Here is a 12,866-nt window from a genome sequence, read left to right on the forward strand (position 1 = left end):
GCAAAGTAATAGGTCTAAATGTTAATAGTTCTCAAAATTATAATTTAAAATGAGTGAACAAAAGACTTGTGGATCACAATGAAGGCCTAAATCGTTAGTGGACATAAAAAATAATATAAAAACTACAGTATGTTTCTTGGACTACAATGGTAAAGATGTAAATAATTGACAAAAAAATAAGGATATACATGTCATAACGTATAAACAAACAATTAAATGGGAAAAGAAAACCGGGGAAGATAATGCATGAAATTTTGGCCAATAGATTCCACTTGCACCATGGTTTGCACTTTACCCTTTCTCTCCAAGAATTTCTACCAAACTTTTCTTTATAACCACCTCTCTTCCAAATCCCATTTCTCCATACATTTTCCACTCCCCCACTCTTTTCTCTCTCTGCAAAAAAAACCAACCAACCAAAATGGACAGTGCAACAAGAAGAGGGCCTTTGTTTCCTTGACAAAAACAATAATTGTCTTGCCTCTGATCTAGCTGTAATAGAAGCTGGACCTTTAGAGAACAACATCAAAATCACAACCCATTGATTTCTAGGTCTTCTTTATTATACTGCTTTACAAAGAGAAAGTAGTCTGAGGAATCTTTCTTCCATTTCATCTTCTTCAATGTCATCACCAAGATTGAATAACACCAGAAGGTTATATGATGCTAGGTTTGAAGAAGAACAACCCCATTTCCTGAAGCTTGTTTTCTATGCAAGAAATCTTTAGGTCATAACAGAGATATCTTTCATGTACAGGATGTTTTTGCTCATTTTTTTCAAACTTCAAATGATTCAATTTGGTTTTCCTTTTTCCCGGAGAGGATGGATTTTCTGAAAATGGTAACTGGTTATTTCTGATCAAAGATCTTACTTTTATTCAAGAAATGATGATGACATTTGAAATTATAACCAGACAGTTTTATGTCAGCAAAAATTAGTTCATGAAAATATAATTGCATTCATCAGGTTGAATGTTGATATATTAATTCGTCCAACTTAGCCCATTTAAAATTGACCAAGGTATATAACCCAACTTGATTGAAGAAGATTTTGTCAGAATATCTTTACGAATATTTTTTATTTGCTATATTTTACGTAGTCATAATAAAAAAAAAAAAAAAAAAAAAACGCAGTCCCAAGTATTAACCTCCTCTCGCATACGGCGTTTTTTAATCCGCATGATAATTTTTTTGTTTTAAATTTTATCAAATTTAAAATAAAAAATTGATAAAATTTAGACGTGGTATCATCTATGACCCACTTTTTTTGCCCATTTTGATTAACTTGTAACTTATAACTAGTTCATTTGATTCTCTAAATCCAGTTCAACCCACCCGTTTGACACTCAAACGAACTATTTACAAAACAAAAATTATAAGTTGATCAATTGTTTATAGCAAGTGTAGATTTGCAAAATTGTGATTAGGTTTTTATTACTATTGGACAATTTAAAATGAGTACAAGAGATTGATTATTGTTTTATTGTATGATGCAGAGGGATATTCCATTCTGTAGTGAAAAGAGTGCAAGAACAAATAGAGATGGATGAAGCAAATGAGAAAAAAATGATTCAGTCAGTCAAAGGCCTTGAGAGAAAAAGGACCAAAACAAAGTCCACTACTTCTCCCAAAATTACCATTTTCCCAGAGGCACAGTTGCTGCTGCTTGAGTGGAATAAAAGCAAAAAAATATACTATAGGATGAAATTGAGGAAAAAGCTCATTTCATCAATTAACTACAAACAGCAGTTAGAAAAGAGAGAGCTACAAATGAAACAAAGCTCTTTTTTATCTATTCTCTCTAATTCTAGTAAAATGATATGTAAATGTGTTTTTGTTATGTATCATAACGACGATGGCTCTTTTTTGTTGGGCTGGTCAAGTTTATTTGTTTGTTTTTCTTTTTCCCCAGTTTTTCACTATTGAAATGAGAAGCAACGACGAAATTCTACTTTTACAACTTCGTAACATCATTTCAATTTATGTTGCTATGTCTAAGCCCGAAAGAAAAAGAAGTTTATGTTTACGTTCAAATTAAATTACTTCCTCTTTTAAAGCCTATTACTTTTTGTACTTTTGAGCCATGGATTAAACCGTGAAAGGAAGAGAGAAAGTGGGTAAAAACAAGTCTTGGAACCACGAGTCTTGGCTTGTAGATACGACTATTTGATATTTGTCCGAGTCCTTTGCACTGGCACATCTATCGTGTGTTGGCATTTATTAATTCACCAACCCACCTTGACTTCTACTTCAATTATCACTAAAATGAATATGGTTTAACAATATATTATATGAGAATTAATTTGGTAAGTGATTATCAGATTCGTGAGTCTTGAGGATGGCTCGTAAACCTCTTTAGTTTATACAATATACGTTTATTATGGTATAATCTAGTTGTTACGGTTTGGTCTTGATTTTTTAATCATATTTAATTTTTACTTTTCTCTTGAAGGAAAGTTAAAATATAACTATAATTATTTTATTTTTTCTCGAAAAATAAAAATATAATTCTCTTTTATATTTGATCGACTTACCATTTTTTTAGATGAAAACGTGTTTTGATCTCTATATATATTAAATCAATTTCTTATACAATACAACACATAGCGTAGTATCTATAACGTATTTTTGATAGTTCAAGCAAGGGACATTTATTTTTTCAATAGGTTTATAATAGCTTTTTATATTAATTTTATCAGATCAAAAATCATATCATACTCTAAAGTCTTTTTTATTAATTTTTTTTTTGTTGTCTGATTTACTATCATTCAAGGTTGACAAATTATTAAGTACCGCGACGACGCATCGATTATTTGACCCAACTAGCCAGATTGAGCTAATGGTTCAACTGATCAAGGTGTGTTCATATGTCACTTCAAATCAAGCAAAGAACCGATTTCAGCGATAATGAAAATTTTGTCGTAGTATTACATACGTGGAGATGAATTTTCAACCATATTTTCAATAATTTTGTATGACATATTTTTAAAAACAAAAATAATACTTAACTCATGCTTACTAACGCATTTGTGCTCCAATTTTCAAGCATTTAAACGCTATTAATTTTAATCAATGTTTCACTTAACGAGGACTTTTAACCTCACTTTTAACGTATAAGGCTCAAATTTTTAACCCAGCCTACTTTAACCTATAGCAAGAATGTTAATGATGGAGATTGCGCGGTTTAATCAATTTTTGTTTAGAAAATCTTCGTGCCAAAAGTGGGAGATTTCGAATAGATTATTTCCATTTTTTTTATCATATTTGAGTTTTACTTTTCTCACGAAAGGAAAGATAACCATAATCGCTTTTTATTTTCGAAATAAAATATAATTTCTTCGGCGAAATCCTTTCGAATGAAAAGATTTTTGACCTCTATATATCAATCCTGTCATACAACACAACACATAGAAAGGTATCTACAATATAGTCCCTTAGAAAGTTTTGCTTGGCGGGGAGGTTTATTCTCTCAATAGGTTTACAATATTTTTTATATTAATTTTATCATATGTAGGTCAATTGATCAAAACTATAATATATTCCAAAGTCTTTTTCATAGTTTTTCTTTGTTGCTCGATTTACCATCACTCAAGATCAGAATTATTATTTCTCATGCATTTACATCTCTGATTATTTTGATCCCAATACATATATCCTTGTAGAAAAGAGAGACTTGGAAAACAAATTAACAAGCAAATATTAAAAAAATACAATTGAAACCTGTTTTGTCTTAAAACAAATAAATTTCTGTGGGTCTTTGACTTGATTTAAAAATGAAGCCATATTGGTTTTTGAACATTGGCAAAGCATTTGCCTACTTGACGCCTAACCTCAAGAGCAAGATTGCATAGAGGGTGGCAATTATTTCAACTTAATTTAACTTGAAATATTATTTACAAAATTAATATTTATTTTATAATTTAATTTATTATCTCAATATCAACTTGAAATAAATAGATAAAAAAGGTGTAAACATATCTCTCAATTTTAAGTATTTTAGCATATATACTTTTCTGTTCACATAGTGCCAGAGAGTATATCTTCGTTGCTACAAAATGGTAAACATATCTGTCAAGCATAAAATGGTGCAAATATACCCCATTGACGGAATTTAAAAAATCATTTAAATTATTTTTTAGTTAAAAAAATGCCACGTGACTTTAAAAAAAAAAAGTCTATTTTTTTTAGTAGACTTCGGTTTAAAGGCATGGTAATTTTTTTCTTTCTCTGATGTCATTGGCCGGTAAGTTTAAAAACATTTCAAAGGATTTAAAAAAAAATAAGTCTACCCATTTTTAAATCAAACCCGATCCACTGTAAAAAATTACTATGTAGCTTTAGAAAAAGTATGTCTACTAAAAAAAAATGGATAGAATTTTTTTAAAGTCACGTGGTATTTTTTAATTAAAAAATAACCTAAATGATTTGTTAAAAAAAATTCGTACAATAAAAAGGATATATTTGCACCATTTTGTAACCTTAGCAGTATATTTGCACCATTTGTGCTGTGGGTATATACACACCACTTTTAGAATCACATGCACTAAACTACGGCCATGACCTACTCCGAGGGTCGACCACCGCAGCACCCCTCATTCTATGTCTTATCCCTTCTTCATTCACATATCTTATCATTTGTAAAAATGATTTTCATTTAAAACATACTTACTTGTATAAACAAGCCCTTTAGGCTATCAAAATAATATATACATATGTCATAGCATATATACGTGTCTAAGGACCATACTACCCACACATACGTATCTACGAGCTCTACTAAACACCGAACATATGGACGGACAAAGACCCAAATTTCCATGCCCAAAATATATATATACACAAAATAATGTCTCAAAATAGCACCTCCTCCGGGAGGTTCTCGTGAAATCAAGCAAGAGTCCTACGAATCCGCACCGCCCTCCGCCTACTCGCGGGTACGAACACAAGCCGTCTAAAATAATAGTGACGCGCATGAATATCAGACCGAGTATGTAATGCAGAATGAGATAAGTATAATAAGAATATCATAAACATGAGACGGGAGATAACCCGCGTACTCTTGTAATTATAGATACATTTCATATACATTCATCATGTATGTGCGCATCATGTAAATTATCATGTCATATGCCTTATCATATCACATATACATCATCATGCCATACATGCATCGTCATATCAATCATACATCATCATGTCGTTAATCCACGTCCGGGTACATGCACCACGCGATTGGTGATCATGTCCGCCCTTTTCTCGGTACGGTGTAGAAGTCACATCCCATCATGGGTGGTCGTATGTCCATGTTCTTTTCGGTGCGGTGGAATCACGTCATCACACACATCATACATTTATCATCATTCATATTATAATCTCATCCTTGTACATATTATACATTTGTCATCATACATAGCATATGTTTATCATTACCATGCATTTCATGACCTTGTGGTTTATCTTAATTTATCGTCATCACATATATATTCATATATACATACCATATATATGCTTTACCCCACATTTTATAGACTTATGATTACCAATTGTCTTATAAGCATATCGTGGCTCTATCATAATTTAGTATCATTACATACATGTATATATATATACATACATCATCACAACATATATTGGGACTCATAGGCATCTATAACCGTGTGGGGTGACGTAAGGTCGTGGAACCCACCATTATGGAGTAGTCGAATCGTCATATCTCACCTTGAAGGGACTAACGTTTAAAGGGTGAGTGTACATGAGAGAATACACCAATGGAACCGTACTTAGAATTATTGACTTCATAGCATCATCTTTCACTTTAGGACTGCTTTTAGATTTAACTCATCGTCGATTTATCATACTTTGAGGCCTTGTCTCTCTTCTTTATCTTACACACGTGTAGCTCCTTATAGTCATAGAATCATCGTTATTACTATCATACTATTTTATATCTCTTATCTTTTCTTGTATGGCTACATGAACGTGAACTCTTAGTCCTTCGAATTTAGAGATTAAGCTGGAGAAGGAGGAAAATCATGCCTTGAAAGAGACGAACATCATAAACCAGGGTCTAGCAACAATAAGTAATAGTAAAGGATCGTATGAAAGGTCGTTAACCCGTAGGAATCTGCGCTTATAAGTTTTAGGATCTCTAGACTTGGGCTCATCATCATGTACACAACATACCTTTAACTTTATCTCACGCAGAGCTCTTTATAACGTAGACTCATCATTCGATACATTCATATGTAGAGAGGTCATAGAAGATAGGAGGATTCATACCACAGAGTCACGCCTTAGAAGGAAAGATTGGGCCTTACATACCTTTATCGCTTGGGCCTACTCGATTGCTTGCTCATTCCTCTTTTAATGCACTCCGTTAATACCTTCAATGTGATTCGTATCATCATTAGTTAGACAATCATGAGAGCATACTTACTAAGGCTATAGAAAATTGCAAGATTTCCTTTGTTTATACTACTTTCCGCCATATTCCATATCAACCCGCAAAGATTCATAACAACAATCACAATATCGCTCGCAACAATCGCCATTCTTTTACATTATTCACATTTCACAATTCTACTCCAATTCCTCCATAATCACGGCAAACGTCCTTTATCGCATTCTTTCATATCCAATACTTATTTCATGTTCTAAATATCATTTATAACGTATTTATAACATCAACATATCCATTTTCATGATTCAATCCAACTACTACTCACTAATGACACTATTTGCACATTTAAGACCCATTTCTCACACTCTTCTACAATCCATGAGTTTCAACTTAATAATACCTCAAATAACATGAAAAGGTCATGAAACTTACCTTAGATGATGGAGGGATAATCCTTGATTGATGATATGACTTTGCACTAAAACCCTATTTTATCTCTCTTGGGTTTTCTTGATTTGAATGACTTTCGGTGGGTTTATACACTTGATTCTACTCAAATCTTGTTGTTAATCTTTGATTTCTCTTGTTTTCTTGTGATTGAAGTATATGGAAATGTTCTAGAGGTTTATTGAAGTGTGGAGGTGGAAGATGAAATGAAATGAAATAAGAAAGAGGTCCCTATAAATCAAGTTCACCCGACTCGTATTATACTGGACCAACATATCGTCCGTATGTTTTCACTTGGCCGTATGTCTGGCCGTAGATCTGGTCTTGTGAAGTATGCTCTTCTCTGGCTGAATCTACGGTTGGACATACGGTCCATGCTTTTTATACGGCCGGGATGTCCGGTGAAGTTTGTCGACTTTCCGAGAATTGTTTCATCGACTCGTTTGACCTCCGATCCTTATGGAACCTTCTAACACTTGTTTAACACCTCAATATCAATCTAAGGGATGTTATAACTCTTCCTTAGGGCATCATTCATACACCATTAGTTCAACACTCGAAATTCTTATTTGTTACTCGACATACGACTCGCTTCCCTTAACAACTTTCTTTCCTTAACTCGAATGTCTTTGGAAATATTAATTAAGATCATCAAATACTATTTCTTACTTGTCCAAACATCATATACATCATACCCTTCGCTCGTCTATTCACTGTACACTAACGGAAAATTTTCGAGGTGTAACATTAACGAGGGGTATATCTGCTCTAAATCGCAAAGAGGAGTATATTTGCGCCTTTACCCATTTTAAAAAATACTTCAAGTGGAATAATATTTTTTACTTACCTCTCTCGCAAACCCCACTTGCGAGACACATTCGGTATATTTTTATTTGTTCTTGTTGTTCAAGTGAAATAGTACTCACTCATCTATCTATATCAAAGTTGGGAAGGGCTGAGGAAAGCCTCAAATTTTTGATGGAAATAGTGTCCTTTGAGGGACAAATCGAGCAAATGCATTAGTCAGAATTTTCATAATTTAAATGGTGAAAACGCATGTCTGACATAGCACCTTCAGTGTGCGATTTTCAAGTCTAAAAATAGATGGTCCTTTAAATATATTCACCTTGAAGGTGCTAAAATGCTATCCATGAGCCTTGTTCTGATATTTCAAATTTTAGAGAAAGGCTCATCTTTCCAAAAGCACCTTTAGTACTATAAATTCTTTAAGTCGGAGAATCTGAAAAAGTAAGTTTTTCTTATTTGATGTGACAACTGAAACAACTTTTCCAAAACCTAAAGGCTCATACATGCTAAGACACCTTCAACCTAATGACAAAAACAATCTTCCTTAGATGCTTTTCTTTTCATTTTTTTTTTAATATTATTTTTTGCTTCATAATAATTTATTTGTTATTGGTAGATAATTTTTTAAATTTGTAAAATATAACTGCATACTTTTAACATTGTTACTCCATCTATCCCAATATATGTGATATAGTTTGACTAGGAACAAAGTTTAAGAAAGAAAGGAATACTTTTAAAAACTTATGGTTTAAAACAAGTCATAGATATTTGTGTGACTCTAAATAATTTTATTAAGGGGAAAAGGAGAATTTTTAATTTAAATTATTTTTAAATATAGCAATGTATCATTATTTTTGGGACAAACTATAATAAAAAAAAAGTGTATCACATAAATTGGGATAAAATAGATGAAAGTCTATTTCTTTTCCAATTTGGTTTGATTATCACTTGGTTCGATTTTCATGAACACCACTATGCACGGTATACGATTATATAAGATATTTTGTTTATAATGTTAAAATTGTATAAGACAAAATCAGCAATATTAATACAAATAAACACAATGAATAAATAAATATGGTAAAAAGTTAATACACAACTTAGAAAAGTAATAAACTATAAAAAAAAAGTAAAGGTAAAAGCAAAAAATACCTCTTGAAGATGCGGTTTCTTATTATTTGAACAGTTGATTAATGCACAAATTTCTCATATGGAAGTGATCCCAAATTCCAAATAATGTTTTGAAATCTTTTTGTGTTTTAGTGTATCAAACAAATTTACGGAGAAGGCTCTTGACTGAAATGGTGAAAGGGGACCACATAGAAAGTGATGGGGAAGAAAGATACATTCTCTCTTAGGCAAGGGTGTCTTTGTAGGTTAACTGACGTGCTTTAGGACATACGAGCCTTTAGGTCTAGAAAGGTTGTCTCACTTGTTACGTTGGAAAGAAATGACAAATGAGACAACCTCTAGGAATGTCTTTAGGCCTCTTTGTAGATATATAAGCCTTTAGCTCTCTTCTCCTACGTGACAAGTGGGACAACCTTTTCGACCATAAATGCTCATATATCCTAAAAGACGTTTAGTAACCCACAAAGACACCCTCGTTTTCACATAGAGCCCTTCTCCATAAATAATAATACATCTCTTTCTTCCCATCACTTTATACGTGTCCACCTTTACCATTTCGGTTAAGAGAGCTTTAGGCTCTTTGTAGGATATATAAGCCTTTAGCTCTGCTCGATTTGACAAGTGGGACATGTCCTTTTCAGACCTAAATGCTCATATGTCCTAAAGCACGTTTAGTAAACCTACAAAGACACCCTTGCCTAAGAGAGCCTTCTCAATAAATAATAATACATCTATTTCTTCCCATCACTTTATATGCGGTCCACCTTTTACCATTTCAGTTAAGAGAGCTTTAGGCTCTTTGTAGGATATATAAGCCTTTAGCTCTGCTCTGATGTGACAAGTGGGACAACCTTTTCAGACCTAAATGCTCATATGTCCTAAAGCACGTTTAGTAAACCTACAAAGACACCCTTGCCTAAGAGAGCCTTCTCCATAAATAATAATACATCTCTTTCTTCCCATCACTTTATATGCGGTCCACCTTTTACCATTTCAGTTAAGAGCCTTCTCCGTAAATTTGTTTGATACACACTAAGACACAAAAAAATTTCATAACATTATTTGGAATGTGGGGATCATTTCCATCAGAGATATTTGTGCATTAATCGACCGTTCTAATAATAAGAAATCGCATCTTCAAGAGGTATTTTTTTACTTTTACCTTTACTCTTTTTTTTTTAATTTTTTTTTTCATAGTTTATTACTTTTCTAAGTTGTGTATTAAATTTTTACCATATTTATTTATTCAATGTGTTTATTTGTATTAATATTCTTGATTTTGTCTTATACAATTTTAATATTATGAACAAAATATCTTATATAATCGTATACCTTTGCATAGTGGTGTTCATGAAAATCGAACCAAGCCGATAATCAAATCAAACCGAAAAAAATAGACTTTCATCTACATCTTGTCTCCAATTTATGTGATACACTTTCCTTTTTATAGTGTGTACAAAAATAATGATACATTGCTATATTTAGAAATAATTTAAATTAAAAAATTCTCCTTTTACCCTTAATAAAATTATTTAGAATCACACAAATATCTATGACTTGTTTTAAATCATAAGTTTTAAAACTATTCCTTTCTTTCTTAAACTTTGTTTCTAATCAAACTATATCACATATATTGGGACGGATGAGTAACAATGTTAAAAGTATGCATTTATATTTTTAACATCTTGATTTAAAAAAAAATTATCTACCAATAACAAATAAATTATTATGAAGCAAAAAATAATATTGAAAAACAATGAAAAGAAAAGCGTCTAAGGAAGATTGTTTTGTGTGCGCTTAGCATGTATGCGAGCCTTTAGGTTTTGAAAAGTTGTTTCAATATTGTCATTATACAAGAAAAACTTACTTTGTTAGGATTCTCCGATTTTAAGAATTTACCTTTGAAGGTGCTTTTTGGAAAGATGAGCCTTTTCTCCAAAGTTGAAATATTGACTGAAGGCTCATGGTACGGAAGCACCTTCAATGTAAATATATTTAACGGACCTTGTTTTTGACGTGAAACCGCACATTGATGGTCTTTCCGCCACGCATGCGTTTTCACCATTTAAGGCCCCGTTTGTCCACGTATACCCAAAAAAATTCATTTTTTTTTTTTTGAAATTTTGGAGTTGGAGTTGTGTTTAGCGCCATAGTCTTTGAAATTATAGTTTTTGGTGAAATGTAGTCGTAAAAAAGCGAAATTTTTTTGAAAAATAAATTTTTTAAGTTTTTAGTATTTCGGAATACAACTTTAAGTTGTATTCGGAATTTTCATGGCCAAACGTTGATTCCGAAAAAAAGTGAAAAAAATTTAGGAAAAAAGTGAACAATATTTATGGCCAAACGGCTACTAAGTTGCAAAAATTATGACAAACCCATTTATTGGATTTGCTCCTCAAAGACACCATCTAGTCAAAAATTCGAAGGCCTCTTCGTTCCATCTACATCCTACTTCCATAAAAAACAATTGCCAACAGCCAAGTACTAAAAGAAATGTAAAAAATCACAACAAAGGACCTAGGTTTAGATATGATGACAATGTTAATAGAGTAATATGGTCCTCCTGGCAGCAAATATGAAACAAAATATATACAGGTGTACCATTTTCCTTCGCACGCGTGTCATAACCTGACTGTGAGAATCTCAAAGTCGACAGAATAATGTTTAGAATATGAAAGTTGAAAAGTATGAAATTACCTAAAGCTAAGGAGCTCTGGAACATTGCATGATTGCCACCTTAACTAGTAACGAAATACTTAAAGAGAAAAACAACATTTTAAAAACAATATTTTATACGTAAAGATGAAAGCGTAGCTGGGAGTGGTGGTATATGCTACTCTATCAACTCAATTTATATAACATTTATTTCTTTTTAGTTACATTTCTATTCTCAATAACAATTTAACCTAAACTTTCAATTTTGCCCTTAATGAAATGATTTATAACCACAAATATCTATAGCTTATTTTAAGACACACGTTTCAGAAGTCTTTTTTTTAATTTTTTTTTAAAGCTTACGTGATCAAATCAAACGTCTTCATATAAATTGGAATGGAAAGAGTACTAGTTAATTTAAAAATTAACTTACATGCATTGATAATAATAAAATTATTGTTAATCTATTCTTATTTATTACAGCAAGCTATTTGCTTATCTGTTTCACTTTTTAAGTTACCAAATTGAGTTTATTATGGACAGTAACCCTGTTCTAATGATGATCTAATTTGCTTTATTGTAACAGTTGATCAAAATAGGAGCATTGAGGTTTCAAGTTAGAGAATATGCAAGCCTGCCTGGATTTTGGGAGACATTGGTGCGCTGAAATAATTTTTTTTTTTTTTAAATCAGGAAGATTTAACTGAGGCAGTAAGATTATTGATTCTATCTTTACGTTGAACCTGCGATTTTGAATGTGAGTCCTGATAGGGAGTGCTGGAGTGCTTTCCCTTTTTAATGTATCTTATACTTCCTCCATTTCATAATAAATAATTTTTTAGGCTTTTCATTTTGTTTCAAAATAAATGGTGCTTTAAGATTTTAAGAAGAAATTGATATTCATCTTTCAAAATGATCCTTATTTACATAATCAAGAATTATTAAGCTTTTCTTTTTCTAGACATTTAATTAGGAGTAAGTTAGTAAAAACACTTTTAATTTTCTAAAACTGAATATTTTTTTAAGGGTGTGCATAAATCTAAAAAATCACTTATTATGGAATAGAGGGAGTACAACACTAATTTAAATTAGTTTGGACCCCAAAACAGATTAAAAAACACGTGGAAAAGCAAAAAGAAAAAAAGAAGAAGAGATTTTAACTTAATACTAACTTAATACTCCTAGTTTTTACCAACCCAGGTCACTTGCACAAGACAGTCAAAAGAATAATAGGACATCCCTGTTCATCGTCAAAAAGAAACTAGACAAGTGTAGGAATTAAACTCATTGTTGCTCAAGCCGAGCCAAGTGTTCTTCTCTTTTGGGTACTTTTACTTTTTTTTATACCTTTTAGCACTATTTCTTTAACCAAATAATGTTTTACCTGCTCATGAATCACGATGACCTGAGAGATGTTAGTTTCATT

At 31.9% G+C, this 12,866-nt stretch overlaps 1 protein-coding gene across 1 annotated transcript in view; it reads left to right on the forward strand.

The window, feature by feature from the left end:
* The first annotated feature begins 360 nt into the window (after positions 1-360).
* LOC132051941 (FCS-Like Zinc finger 1-like) overlaps positions 361-12,866 on the forward strand; it is a 73,097-nt gene continuing 60,591 nt past the window's right edge. Inside the window, exon 1 of the mRNA XM_059443222.1 lies at positions 361-670. Coding sequence (XP_059299205.1) covers positions 624-670 — 47 coding nt within the window. The 5' untranslated portion in view covers positions 361-623. The remainder of the gene's footprint in view (positions 671-12,866) is intronic.

This window comes from Lycium ferocissimum, chromosome 4 (genome assembly GCF_029784015.1).
Source record: "Lycium ferocissimum isolate CSIRO_LF1 chromosome 4, AGI_CSIRO_Lferr_CH_V1, whole genome shotgun sequence".
NCBI classification, from domain to species: domain Eukaryota; kingdom Viridiplantae; phylum Streptophyta; class Magnoliopsida; order Solanales; family Solanaceae; genus Lycium; species Lycium ferocissimum.